The sequence below is a fragment of the Pithys albifrons genome, chromosome 1 (assembly GCF_047495875.1).
Source record: "Pithys albifrons albifrons isolate INPA30051 chromosome 1, PitAlb_v1, whole genome shotgun sequence".
NCBI lineage: Eukaryota > Metazoa > Chordata > Aves > Passeriformes > Thamnophilidae > Pithys > Pithys albifrons.
In genome coordinates, this window is record NC_092458.1 from 73,813,849 (window position 1) to 73,829,357 (window position 15,509).

Consider the following 15,509-nt stretch of genomic DNA (forward strand, 5'->3'; position numbering starts at 1 on the left):
CACGGTGGAACTTTTTTTTAAAAAGAAATAGGAAAATAATAACAGCAAGTAAAGGATAGTTACTAACTTCTCTTGGGCAATTTTGACAATATGTAATCATTGATGTGTGATTACAGGCAAGAATTTCCTCTCAAAACAGTTATCCAAACAAACACTAAACTAGAAATATGTGAATGACAAATAATGAAAGGCATGAATATAGAGGAACCACAGAATTGCTCAAATGTCGTGCTGCCGTGCACCACATAACAGGAGAGCCTGTAGCCCTCAGGTGGAGCTGTTTTAGATGGCACATCTGTCATGCAATACAACATTCTTTTCCTGACTCACTTTTCTCTGATTTCCAAACAAAACTGGTTAGTTCAGTCATCTGCAGCTAAAGCACAAAGACAGGGTGACAGAACTACAGAGCAATATACAGAACATAGGCCTGCCTGCAGGTGCCAGAAGGGAAATCTCTGTGATAGTTGTCAGAGGTATGGCATGAACAATCAAATAAAAGGACATGTATGAGTTCAAATACATTATCAGTTTGATGCTAATTGATATTGCATCATATTTTCTCTGTAACACCAGTGCTCTCAGACCTTAGAATTACAAGGAAAAAAAATCATCTTATGCAAAATCAAGCATCTTAGGTTTTATAAGGTGGAAACCTCTCAAAATATGATGCCAAGAATCATTAAAGTGCTTTACTCTACTGAAGTCATTGAGTAAGATGGTGCAGCATCTAGCAAAATAAACAGAAATACAAACTAGAATAAAATTCCAGAGTGCATTATTTTATTTCTTAGAGCTTTGCTAAGAAACTTAGGGTAGAAACTGATTTACTAGAAAGGACCATAATGCATATATGTAATTCAGAGAAAGCATAAATAGGAGATAATTTGTGGATAATGTAGGAAAGACATCTTGTACAGATAAACTGTTGTTATTATTTTTAATACAGCCGGGTGAAACCTGGGATATCATCAATTATAAATTCCACTTTGAAGGCAGAATGGTGACACTAATATCCATCATGTCAGGATCTCTAAATGATGAAGCTGACATTGCAGTGAGACATGATCAGGAGGTACTCACTACAATTAGTCTGCTTTTTGTGTAACAAATCACTTTTGTTGGTCTCCTTTCAGCACGTACTTTTCACATTTTATGTTTTTATCTATTTCTCAAGGGAAGCAGCAAAGTACTAATGTTATGATGGGCAGGTAACTGATAACTGTTATACAAATATCAACAAAAAGCATCATAATTAATTTGAGAACTAGAGTAACTACTGGTGTCATCTCTTAATATGAGATAGAGACAAACCTTAATGTCTTAAGTCAAGATTTCTGGTGTTCACCAGAAGAAAAACCAAAAAAACATTTTTTTTCTCATTATTAGAAGCTTCATACCTTCAACTTGTAAAGAAAACTGAAATTAAAACTAAAAAGAAATTGGAAATTTTGCAACTGGTATGAACCACATCATTGTCGTGGTTGTATGTGACCATATCAAGGTAAAAAATTTATTATTAATACACACCTCTTTGTCAGCAAAGGTTAAATATCAGCAATAGTAGTTCACTATGTTTGATTAAATAGGTGCAATTGCATTATTTTGTACATATTTTTGATTAAGCTCTAATTTATTTGTAACTATTTATGGTACTTGTTTATCTTTTGTATATCTGTAGGTCTAAATATCAAACATCCAAGATGAGCACCACACACTGATTCTACAAAGTATGGATGTGAAAGGCTTCAGTGCATCATGTTCTTTACTCCTATGATAAATTTAGGTTGTAAGTGGAGATGCTTTGAACCACTTGGGCAGGACACAGAAGTTGATACAGTGTCTTGTATGAACATGAAATGGACATTGAAGAGCTCTTATGCTAGTCATTAAAAGGAAAAAATGAAAATATTTTATTTCTTTCTGTAATGAAAGAAGGTAGAAAAAAGGAAAAATCTAATTTTGATCTCACTTATGCTGCAAGTCTTTTGATTTCTGTCAAATTAGTCTTGCTTTTCACAACACACATGATCTCTGGTCCAACATCCCTTTCCATACATGCTCCGATTGGAAGGTTAAATACTTTTCCATTTCCTTGGAAACTTGCAAGACATTTCCCTCTTAATTCTATCTAGTTTTGACTTCAAATATCCTCCTACTGACTTGTAATAGAGGAGTATCTTATTATCTGTAATGGGAATAGAGGCTTGATGGCTAGTAGTGTTTATCTTTGAGCAATGTGCCTCAGATTGCTGGGTTGAAAACACAGTGTTTATTCAAACCCCTCAAAATTATGTGCAATGAAACTGAAATGGATTTAATAACAACATTTCAACTGCACTGACTTTCACAGTGTGGATACAGTACAAGTGGGTGTTAGTGCATTTCAGAATTTTAAAATTAATTGACAATATTTAATTATACCATGTAAACTGAGGCAAGTATAGCGTAACAGATCTTGCATTAATGTGTGTAAAAAAGAATTCTATGTTTCTAACAGCAAAAAAGGATAATGACTGAGTGGATCCTGTAAGGCATATATGTGTACACCTGCATAAGAATCCCTAGCAGTCCAGCAATAATGGTGCTCCCAGAAACCTCTGTTTCCCCACAAACTGGAGTCCTGCGTATGAATGTCCAAGTGGGAACACATTCTTAAATTCATTCTTTCTCATTGCAGACCTCACTTCTCTCCCCTCTCTTTTGCAGTACAAAAATATTTTGGTACCTCTGGTGCCTGAACAACTCAGCGTCTTCTTAGCCAAGACATTTTGGACAGATTTTGAGCATGTTTCTACTGCTTCTGTGATCCAGTCCTGGTGTTCTCATCTGGCTCACAAGTCACCTGAGCCCAACTCCTCATCGAGCTCTCCTTTGCAGTTAAAAGGTCCATCTATAATTTATGAAAAATTGACACTTAAGTTTCATCAATGTATCCAGGCAGCATTCAGTGGGAACAAAAGGAATACAGGTATGAGAGCCAAAACATATGATAGAATATATCAAAGAATAATAGAATAATTTGGGTTGGAAAGGGTCCTTTAAACTAATCTAGTTCAACACCCTTGCCACGGATTTTCCACTAGAACAGGTTGCTCAGAGCCCCATTCAACCTGCCTTGAATATTTCCAGGGATGAGATAGCCACATCTCTGGGCAACTTTTTTCAGTGTTTTACTACCCTTATTCTTCTCCGGGGACACCCCCTTGTCGCAGGGGAGAAGCTTGCGTGCCCTCATGAGGTTGAGAGCTATGCTGGAGGTGGTTTGTGCCGCCGGTAGGGTCTCCCATGCCAGACAGGTCTCAGCTGAAGGGTCAGACAAAGTGTGTTCACGGGCAGGATGGGCTCGCTAGCCGTCTGGCAACCATCCTAGGAGAAGGACAACTCCAACCCCAAACCCGGGCAGATGGAGCTCGCTTAGCCCTGTAAGGCCATCCATCTAAGAGAAGGATACTCTAACCAAGCCTACATCCTGAGGTATTCGCTGTCACCGTCCAAGCTCGCTAGGCCGGGGCAGATGAACCTTAGGAGTAAAGGGTGGGGCCAGTTCTGTGCACGCTGTGCCTCACCTAAAAAATCCATTGCGCAGGCTTGAAGGGTTCACCCACATTGCAAAGCCCTGTAGTGACCAGGTGAGGGTTGAAAACGGCAGGTGATAGGAAGCAGCTGGAAGCTGCAGACCCAACCCTGCATGCAGGCGGTTCAGGATATGGGTCATTAGAGACTTGACCCCGGAGATGACAGTCTCCTGCGGCAGCATCCTGAATGACCAAGCAGCCTTTTCTAGGGACAGCACTGCTTGCTCCACACAGAGAGGGGCCTAGCAAAGGTGGCCTAAACAAAGCTCATCTCCACACCCGGTTGGATAACCGCGGCCAACTGGCATCTTCCATGCGGTCAAACAAAAACAAAGAGATTTCAAAGGCATACACCTGCCTGCAAAGGTGTGCTCAAACTAACACTCGCATGTTGGAACATCAGAACCATGCTTGATACTGGGGATAGTGGATGTCCTGAGCGTCGTTCTGCTCTAATAGCCCACGAACTGTCACAGCTCAACATTGACATTGCTGCTCTCAGTGAAGTTCGTCTTCATGAGGAAGGCAGCCTTAAAGAACATGATGCTGGCTACACACTCTACTGGTCAGGCAAACCCAAAACCAAAAGACACCTTTCAGGAGTTGGCTTCATGATTAAAAACTCCATTGCCTCCAAACTTGAAAATCTGCTGACAGGTCATTCTGATCGCATTATGTCCTTACGCCTCCCTCTACACAACAAGCAACATGTTGTTCTTTTTAGCGTATATGCCCCAACTCTCCAAGCTGACCCAGCGGAAGAAGACAAGTTCTACACAGACCTGCACTGCCTCACCCAAAATGTTCCTGCAGATGATAAGATCATAATCCTTGGTGACTTCAACGCCAGAGTAGGTAAGAATTCTGAAGCCTGGAAAGGAGTCCTGGGCAAGCATGGCGTTGGAAACTGCAACAACAATGGACGCCTCCTGCTAGAGTTTTGCGCAGAATGGCAGCTCACCATCACCAACACTATCTTTCAACAGAAAGACAGCCTGAAGACAACCTGGATGCATCCTCGATCCAAGCACTGGCACCTCATTGACTATATCTTAGTACAACAGAGAAATGTCAGTGATGTTCATCATACTCGAGTGATGCCGAGTGCAGAATGTCAAACAGACCACCGCCTTGTGCGCTGCAAACTTAACCTCCACTTCAAGCCCAAACCTAAGAGAGGCGGCATTCCAAGGAGGAGGCTCCCAGTCAGCAATCTTCAAACAGCCACAGTAAGAGACAGCTTCCAGGGAAACCTTCAAACTAGACCTAAAGATAATCCCATAGATCCCTCTCCTGAAGCGCTTTGGCAACATATTAAAAGTTGCATCCTGCAGTCCTCTGAAGAGTCCCTAGGGTTCTCCTCCAAGAAAAACAAAGACTGGTTTGATGAGAACAATCAAGAGATCCAGGAATTGCTGAAGAAGAAGAGAACTGCTCACCAAGCACACCTTGCTCAGCCATCTTGCCATATAAAAAAAGCCGCCTTTCGTCTTGCATGCAGTAAGCTCCAACAGAAACTTCGAGACATCCAGAACAAATGGTGGCTCGACCTAGCAGAAAAGACACAACTATGCGCAGATTTGGGTGACCAAAGAGGATTCTATGAGGCCCTGAAAGCAGTGTACGGACCCACACACCAGGTTCAAAGCCCCCTACTCAGTGCAGACGGTCAACTGCTTCTAACAGATAAAACCTCCATCCTGAACCGATGGTCTGAGCACTTTCAGACGCTCTTCAGTGCCAACCGTGTAGTCCAAGGCTCAGCAATTCAGCACATTACACAACAACCGGTGAAACATGAATTGGATGCAGCCCCTACTATGGGAGAGATACTCAAGGCCATACGACAGGTGAAAACTGGCAAGGCAGTTGGGGTTGATGGAATTCCACCTGAAATCTGGAAGCATGGAGGTCAAGCACACCATGCCAAATTCCACGAGCTTGTTGTGCGTTGCTGGGAACAAGGGGAACTACCACCAGATCTCCGTGATGCAGTCATTATCACCCCGTACAAGAAGAAAGGAGAAAAATCAGACTGCTCAAATTACTGAGGTATTACTTTGCTCTCCATTGCTGGTAAAATCCTTGCAAGAATACTTCTGAACAGATTAGTACCCACTATTGCAGAAGATCTTCTACCTGAAAGCCGGTGTGGTTTCAGAGCCAATAGGAGCACCACAGACATGGTGTTTGTTCTTAGATAACTGCAAGAAAAGTGTAGGGAACAGAACAAAGGTCTCTATGCAACCTTTGTTGACCTCACCAAAGCTTTCGACACTGTGAGCAGAAAAGGCCTGTGGCAGATCTTGGAACGTTTAGGATGTCCCCCCAAGTTCCTCAAAATGATCATCCTGCTACATGAGGATCAGCATGGACAAGTCAGATATGGAGATGCGCTCTCTGAGCCCTTTCCAATAACCAATGGTGTGAAACAAGGTTGCGTTCTTGCACCAACTCTATTCACAATCTTCTTCAGCATGATGCTCCAAAGAGCCACAGCAGACCTCGATGAAGAAAACAGCATCTACATCCGATATCGTACCGATGGAAGCCTCTTCACCCTAAGGCGACTGAAGGCCCACACCAAGACCCTGAATCACCTTGTCCGTGAGCTGCTTTTTGCTGATGATGCCGCCCTCGTTGCTCACACAGAAGCAGCTCTGCAGCGCTTCACATCCTGCTTTGCAGAGGCTGCTGAGCTTTTTGGCCTGGAAGTCAGCCTGAAGAAGACGGAAGTTCTCTACCAAGCTGCACCTCAAGAAGTCTTCCATCATCCTCACATCACCATAGGCAATTCAGAGCTTAAGTCAGTCCAGCAGTTCACCTATCTGGGAAGTATCATTTCCTCAGACGGTAAGATTGACAAAGAGATAGACAACAGGCTAGCAAAGGCATACAGAGCCTTCGGAAAACTCCATAAAAGAGTCTGGTCCAATAAAGACCCGAAGAAAAGTACAAAGATTAGTGTCTACAGTGCCATTGTACTGTCTACTCTTTTATATGGGTCTGAATCCTGGGTCATCTACCGCCACCACCTGCAGCTTCTCAAACGCTTCCATCAGCGCTGCCTCCGTTCAATCCTAAACATCCACTGGTCTGATTACGTGACCAATGTGTCTGTTCTTGAACAGGCAGGGGTCAGCAGTATTGAGGCCATGCTGATGAGAACGCAGCTGCGCTGGGCAGGGCACATCTCCAGTATGGAGGATCACCGCCTTCCAAAGATTGTGCTCTATGGTGAACTCGCCACCGGCTGCCACAAGAGAGGAGCCCCGAAGAAGAGATACAAGGACTCCCTGAAACAACACCTCAGCCTTGGCCATATTGACTGCCACCAATGGTCCACTCTGGCCTCCAGTCGGGATTCATGGAGACACACCATTCACGATGCTGCTGCTTCCTTTGAGAATGCACAGAGAGTCAGTCTTGAGGAGAAAAGGCAACGCAGAAAGAACCGTTCCTTGCCAATGTCACCTAGGGAGACGTTCCGTTGTGCCTTTTGTGACCGGACCTGCCTATCCCGTATCGGCCTTTTTAGCCACCAGCATGCTTGCAGCAAGCGTGGGTAGTGCCCTTCTCAAATCTTCGTTCGTGAAGCCTGGCCATGATGATGAGAAATACTGCAGTGAAGATCTGGTAACTTTTTCCAGGACATCAATTTCCCTGTAATTGAATTTGCAATTTAAATGTCTAACAAAATACTTCATAAATATTAATAATGGCTAATTCATTTAAAAACAGCATATGTTCATCTTTGCAACAGAAATACCAAGGCATGAGCAAAGCTAGAGTAATATATAAATTTCATTTTGGTGTTAGAAAGACCTGCAAGAGTGATAATGAATAGTTAAAGTAATACTCTCTGATCGGAATCTCTTTACTTTTCACTGAAAGAAGGCCCACTCCTTGCTTTCTCATCCCAGCATCCTGGCATCAAAATTAATTCTCTATAACCTCACTAGCTTTCAGGTAGTTACAGAATGGATCACCATCCCCAGACTATTACTTGAAAAAGGAAATGAATGCAAGTTCACTCCTATATCCTGGAACCAGACAAATGTATCAAAAGGACTGAAAGTAAAAGAGGACACATCACCTTTAGCCACATTTCCCATCATCTTTTGACTCAGACTTCAGAAAACCTGTGTTTATTCGATGTCTAGTAGAAGTCTGTCCCACTCCCACAGTGCTGAGTGTTTTCATCCTTTAAACAGACAATGGAGACAAGAAAGTTGCTACAGTATGTTGACAGAGACCTTTTAAAAATATACACCAGGTTGAAAAGATTCAGAATTTCAGCTCAGCATCTTTTTCTCTTTCAAGGGTGCTGAACATTTTATGTTCCTATGACTTGATCTGCCCAGTTTATCTGAAAAATCACACAGCTGTGTTATCACTGCAACTTACGACTGTGGCTTCAGGGTTTGTGAAAGGTTTGGGATCAGTAAGAAAGTAAGAGTGCCTCTAGGAATATCAGATCTTATGAAGCTGAAATATGAATGAAGACCAAGGAAGGTTTGGGATCTAGGAAAGGTAGCAATTGAGAAAATGAGAAATGTCACCTGGAAGCTGAGAGACAAGCACAAGTATCATAGGAAAGATAGAAATAATCCTCAGGGCACTCAAACAGTAAGCATGAGATTGAAGGAAGCAGTAGAATAAGAGAGAAAGTTACTGTGCAGGCTCTGAAATCAAAGGATCTGACAATCCATCAACAAAGTAGGATGGTAATAGCTTAAAGAAAGAAGCAAATATTCCAGAGGGGGAGCAAAAAAAGAACAGAGGGAAGGGGGGGAAGAGGTAACTGGAAAAAAAGATTTGAAACATCAGTCTGATATCAAATACAGTAGTTGAAATGAAATAGAGAAATAAAAAATAACTTCAAATATTTGGGGAATATACAAAAAGTACTAAGTGAAGAAGCACTGTATCCTCATAATAGAGTAGAACAAGTGAAATTAAATGGTTATGCACAAGAGCAGTGGAACACATTAAAGTTCCTCCCATCACAGAGTATTCTGTTACTGGCAAACAATTTTCTTACAATAAAAACGTGAGATATTATCAACAACATATTTCTCAAATGCAAAGACTGCATATAACTTTGTAATATCTGTTTTTATAGAAATATGAAGTAAGAATCAGCACGAGAACTATAAAACACACACGGTATCATTGGTACTAAACGTCCCATTTAAAATAAAACATTCTTTAACAGAAAAAAATGATTTGCAAAGAAAGTAAGATTTCTAAAACCCATTAGAGAGTAATTTTAAGAGTCATAACTAGGAGGACAAAAGAAATTTCAGAAATTTGACTGCAGGTATTTCTGAACCTCCTCTAAAGAACTCATAAAGGAGCTGTGGATCTCTTTACGTATCTCCTCTTGCTGTTCAGTAGGTGAAACAAGCCTCAGTGGCTCAGGCATGGTCTGGCAAGGGCTGTTGGAACACACTGGCACTGTAAGCCTGCTCTGCAAATGACCATTCTGGGGTTTGTCCAGTTATTTCCTCAACACACCACCAAATCAGGGGAAGGTGTGCACGCCTAAAGGGCTGTGTGCTGTTCCAACATAAACACTGGCAAGAATTTCAATATGTGAACATGGCCAGGAATGAGGGAGTAATTTTATTTGGGTGCACTAATCTTTTAACTGTACATTTACAACATTTAACTCTAAATATTCCCTCATGAAATAGCAAGTATTATGTGTAATGTGAAAGATGCCTATAGGTCATATGTTCTTTCTTCATTTCCTCCTAGTAAAGCTGTAATTATGTTAGTATATTTCCAGTATTATGATTTATCTAAGTAAATATCATCAAACAAAGTGCTACCAGTGAAGCAGAATTGAGAAATACAAGTGGACTGTTTTGCTTAAGTGTTATTATGGAAAACTTTTGGGTTTGTTGGGCTTTTTTGATTTATTTTACTAAATACATTTTGTCCCTGCACTAATCTGAAATTATTAGAATTATTAGAGGTGATTAAAATCTGGCTCTTTGAAACAGGTGAATGGCGTTTGTAAGAGGATGTTTCAGAGATCAAAGAAAGAAGTAAAGAGCTTGAAAAGGAAATGAAATTTCCAGGGACATTTTCCAATTTCTATGGAAGCCTTAAAGTTGCAGATTTTCTGCGTTTACTGGATTAGCACTAATTTTCACTTATGCTCTCCCTAACCCACTTAACACGAGAGCACAAGCACCGCGCAGCTTGAATTGCCAAGCCCCAATGAAGCCGAGAGTTCATGTTCCCCAGCCGCGGAGCGACCTCTCGTCCTGCCGAGTTCCCCAAGGGAGTTCGGCGGGATTCATTGTGGACCACCGGGGGCCGCGCTGCAGGAGAGCGGCGAGAGGCTGGCACTGTCCCCGCCGAGGCGGTCCGTGGGACATGTCCCCTGTGTGGGGCAGCGCTCCGGGACAGGTGCGGCGTCGTCCCCGCCGTGCCGGGGCACTGCGGCCGCGCTGGGCAGGGGCGGCCGGCAGCCGGCGGGGGCGGCGCGGAGGGGGCACCGAGCGCCCCCGGGGAGGCGAGCGGAGCCCGCCACCCTCCCACCTCCCGCCCCTTCCCGCCGGCCGGGAACAGCCGCGCCAGCTGCCGCGCCGCAAACTTTGCTGCTGCAGCTTCGCGCTGCGCGTCGCCTCCGGCGCGGGCGGCGGCTCCCGAGCAGCGGCGGCGGCACCGGCCGGGATAACCCCTTCGGAGCCGGGGCGCAGAGGCAGCGGGTCCGCCGCGCTGCCCACCCGCCGCCGGGGGACGCGGAGCTGCGAGAGGATCCCCGGCCCGCTGAGCCGTGCGGAGCCCCGGGGGAGCGGCCGCGGGGCAACATGAGCCAGGCGCAGCCCTATGGCCCGCGGAGGAGCAGCTCCCCGGCGCCTGGGACCCGGCGGAACGATAGCCAGGACTACCTGCTGCTGGACGCGGAGCCGTGCGAGGAGAGCGCCCTGCCGCCCTACGCCTTCTACCCCGTGTGAGTCCCGCCGGACCCGGCGGTCCCTGCCTGTGCCCTTGCGCGGGCTCGGAGCTCTGCGCTGCCTCCCGCGGGAATGGGGAGCGGCGGCGGGACAGGGGCTGGCGGGCGGGGGCAGAGCCCGCGGGACCCGCTCGTAGGCAGCCGCAGTGGGGGGACCTGTTAGCTTCCCTCGCCTTCTCCGGTGGAGGAGCGGGGTGGTTGTGTTTGGGAAAGGCGGAGGAGCAGCCGTGACACCTCCGTGCCCAGCTGGCACCTGTCTCCTCTGCGCAGCCCGCGGTGCCTGCCCCGGGGTAAGGGATGCGAAGGGTTGCTTGGGTTCAGCTGTGGAAAGGGGCGAGATACGTCGGTTGTGCATTAACTCATTAGGTACTGTCAGTTTTAATGTAATTACAGAAATTTTAAGTCCTGCGATCAGTTGCTCCCACTGAGAGCACACGTTGCAGGCACGAGGGTGATACCATCTTCCTGTTATTATTGCATGTTGTCAAAGACCTGTAGCTTCACATAATTTCATTATGTGAGTTTCGGCAGGAAATTATCACTTAAAGCAAGGTATAAAACACATGCAATAAAAGCTAAATTACAGAAGCATAAATTACAAGGTTCAAGGACCCACAGTTTTTTTAACATCCAGGTCAGTTGACGTTTGGTGTTGACAGTGTCCTTGTGGTTATGTGCTGTCAGCATGACTTCTATAATGACCACTGGTTAATGTTTCTGAAGAGGAGCTATCCCCCAGAGGGGGAAAATGGGTATTAGGCAATGCAAGATGAGTCTTAAAAATCTCAGATGATTACCAGAAGACGTGTACTTTCTTTTGTACAAATTGTTTTTTGTTGCTTAACTTGTACATTTCTATTATCAGTCTCTCCTAATATTTGCTGTTTTATCTTCAAGCAACTTACCACCCACTTGCCAACTAGATGGGTATAGGAAAGGAATAACACAATGAAACTGGGAACACTCACAGTGTTTGAATGTTTATCAACGCAGCTAAGAACAAGCAGAGTTTTCAGAATTTGCTGCTGTATTGCTATTCCTAAGTGTCTTTGTGGATCACTAGTTCCATACACTCATATAGCTACAACAGTATTGCACACTGGACTTCACCCCAATCTCAAAATACATGAATGCAACTGGCTAATGAATTCTTTCAGGAAAAAAATCCTTATGATAGTTAGTTCAGATTGGTTCTCACTAGTGGACTTCAGCTTTGAACTAATATGGCAATTCTGAAGTTACTTTGCCATGTACTTATTCAGAATGGTTGTGTAGCTGTGAAAGGATGGATCTTGCCTAAGTGTTTCAAAGCCTCTCTTCAGACAAAATCTAGAAGTCTGTGGGGTGCTGCTATTTTCGCTGCCTGTGGTAGCAGCTCTTGGTCCAGCACACTCCCAATGTGGAGAGTACCTCTCATCATCTCACAGCAGCCATAAGGAAAGTCTACATGCTAATCATGTTGCTCTATAAAACAAGAGTAGCACTAAATACAGGCATTTATCTCCAGTTATATCATGCCAACACTCTTCTATGTTACAGGTAGATCCAGGACCCTGGAGTCTCTCAGTGATGGAAGGTGTTTCGACTGAAGATATCTGATATGCGTAGGGAGTGTAAATTTGAGAAATGTGCCCCTTCTCAGATTTATATGATCACTACTGAAAAGGATGCTTTAGCAGGCAGTGCTTGTATTTTGCATACGTGTTAGGTGTGGGGAGGCTGTGCTTTGGGGTTTCTCTGGATATGGAAAAGGGCCACTTCCCAGACATCCATAGGCAATGCCTACCTGCAGCCACTGCCAGGACTTCCTTGGCTGGCAGCGATGAATGCAGTGAGCGAATAGGTTCCTTCAGGGTATGGTGATTACCAAGCACAATTTTTGAATTTTCCTGCCTAAATTCCACCTACATCACTTTTGAGGTATGTTTTGCAGTTCTGTCTTTTCAGCCATAAGTAATGCGTTTTGCTAATGGCCTTCAATGGCCAAGAATATAATCAGATGGGCCACAAATATGGTTTTTTATTCTTTATCATCTACATTCAGTAAGAATACTTTTCTCAATTTTTTTAAATCCTCAAATTATGGGTATTTCCTGATGTTTTGATTAATGTAGAAAAGCAGAGTATAGCTGATGTCCAAAAAAACCTGTTGTACCTCCTTTTAAACATTATGAGAGGGTAACAAGCTTACTGGTGTAATATCGCATGTGACTATGTTTGAAAAGTAGTGTCATACTAAGGAATAGCTTTTGTCAGCGTTTAGTGCTAAGGCTGACTCTGTGTGGTTTTTTTTGTACAACATGTTTTTCATGTGTTGTTTCATGACTGCCATTAAGTGATGTAGTGGCTGGATAATAATAAAGCACCAAACCATTTATAAGCAACCATTTCCTGTATTTTTAGCTCCTCTTTCTGGAGATCAGCTCTGCTGTGTCCAAGGTAGCTGCTACTTTGTTGCAAACAAGACCAAGAACGCACCTGGAGCTGCTCTGCTGTGCCAAGTCGGGTCACACCATCTTTTAGCAGCAGTGGATAGAAGGCTTTTACCTTTATTTGTAGTATGGTGCAAAACAGAACTCTGATGGAATTTTGTGCTGAGAAATTTTGCTTTTCTTTTTAATTCAGACCCTTTGATAAGGAAACCACAATTTGGAGAGTCTGTAGAATTTGTAATTAAATTATTTCCAGAAGATGGGTTTACTTTTAAAGAATTTAATAATTATGTGTTAGAAATTATACGTACATAAATACTTCCTTCCCAGTAGTTCTCTTATATCTGTATCAAAAATATGTTGTGATATACATGTCAAAAGATTGACTCCTCAAATGCTAAAATATGGATATGTTGGGGGTTTTCCCTCTTGTGCAAGTATTTCATTGGCACAGAGCCCAGTTTTGAGTTTTAAAACAGGATGGAAAGTGCCTTTTAACATCTAACCCCAAATCTGAGTGCTGATGTGCAGTGGGATTTGAAAGTGATAGCACTTGCATGTAAACTTCCTTGCTGAAAAAATGTTATTGAAGAACAGATTGTCAGTGTACTAAGCTAGTGAGAAGACACTAATTCAGTCAGACATCTGGTTACATTGCTATTTATACTTTGAAATATTTTGCATTGTGAAAAATAAATGTTTTCTTATATATATGAGGAGGGATAATTGTATATTAAAATGTCAGTTGCAAAGTAAGTGAGGCACACAAATTATCAGATGAAAACAGAGGCAAAAAGAGTTCTGATATGCATAATTGTCTTGAGGCATAGATTGTTCCTCAGCTTTTGTGACTTTCCGATCAAGTGTTTCTCGGCATTATCAAACATGGGACATTCTGTAAGAGCCATTCTTTATTAAATAATATGTTTAATGGTTTATTTCCTGCCTGCAATATAGCAGTTTCTACTATTGACATAACATAATTTTTATCTCTAGTCTCAGCTCTCTTGTTTGAAATGACCTGTAAAATTATCTTCCAGACTCTTCATTAGGCATAATCTCTTCAGGGAGTACTGTACAATGTAGCAGCTGTGTTTCAGATTGCCAGTTTCTTTGCTGAGATGCTGTGTGTTCTGAAAATATGTGGCACTAGTTTTGCTGAGATCAAAAAGGTAGAAGAATTGGTACAGAGGTGGGTAATTTCCTTTTATAGCCTAGCATATGGAACACTTTCCTATGATTTAGGTTTGATGGATCTACTTCATACTGGGCACTGGAAAAAAAAAAATGTCTGAATCTCTCATATTCTGGATGACTGAATGTGGTCCCCAAGGTCTTGAGTAAAAGAACAGCATCATTATTACCAAGCCCCAGAAAATCCAGCTTTTAGTTTGCTCTGCATATCCTGCCAGTATGTAGAAGACAATGCTTCACTTTCATGTTAAGGGTATCTTTATTTCCATTAGGCTGTTTTCCTCCACGTATGTTAATTTCTGGTGAAGGCTTGTGGGATTTCTTTTATTTGGTTGTTAAGCACTTTTGTATTCACTGCGTACACTCAGTGATTTAACAGTGAATGTCTTTGGTCAGCTGCAATACCTGAACAGTTTTTATGCTAATACTTCATTATCAGTTTTGCTTGAGCCATTGGAATGTATCAGTCAGTTTATTTATACCCTACCTCTTACGTAGTTACCAAACAAATGAAAGTCACCTCCCTGTGGGATCTAATTTTATAAAACTGGAAGATTTCCATGAAAATAAAAGTAATTTGTTAAATTTGTGTGAAGAAGGTGGAGTAGTGATTAAGAAATGTGTGGGATGTATATAGCATACTTTTCACTGTAAATGTTAATAACAAGCATGCTCTTTGTGAAACACTTTCCCAGCAGCATTTACCACCACAGAAGCCGAAGGTTGTAATAACTGACTACATGAAGAATTCCTGCAAACTGTTGGTATCCCCAAGTAAAGGCGGCTTGGTGTGGTGGGTCTGTGTCACCAAGCTGTGTTAGACCTTCCAGCTCTACGAACTAGAGCAAAACAAAATTTTGGCTTAAACTATATTCATCAAATTCTTTTTAACTTGGTTTCATACCTCAAGCTGTGATGAAATGCAAGGCAATGACATAGCAAAAGGCTTCAAACTTAAAGTGCATACAAGGAGTCTTACATACAAGTTTGTGCAACATGCTTGTGCACATACTCTCAGAGAGTCTACCCAACAGGAGGCTTAAAGGATTTGCATTGATAAGCAGTATTTAAATGTAAGTTTTGATAATTAAATGTGGGCAAAAAGCTTAATGGTAATTAAATTACATGCATTTTTCTATGGACTGGATTAACATTTTTGTCTTGCAGTAGAATGGTTATTTGTTTAGCACTGACACATACACAATGAAATATACTATTTTTAGTGAAGTAAGTTATGGAGTATAATGTGAAGATGACTGAAATCTAAGTTTATTTTCTATATCCATTTGTATACAACTACAGTTTTTCATACCATTAGGACAATAGTCAGCA

General features: G+C 42.6%; 1 protein-coding gene across 1 annotated transcript in view; it reads left to right on the forward strand.

The window, feature by feature from the left end:
* The first annotated feature begins 10,200 nt into the window (after window positions 1-10,200).
* Window positions 10,201-15,509, forward strand: part of TRPC6 (transient receptor potential cation channel subfamily C member 6) — an 88,959-nt gene continuing 83,650 nt past the window's right edge. Inside the window, exon 1 of the mRNA XM_071555230.1 lies at window positions 10,201-10,548. Coding sequence (XP_071411331.1) covers window positions 10,406-10,548 — 143 coding nt within the window. The 5' untranslated portion in view covers window positions 10,201-10,405. The remainder of the gene's footprint in view (window positions 10,549-15,509) is intronic.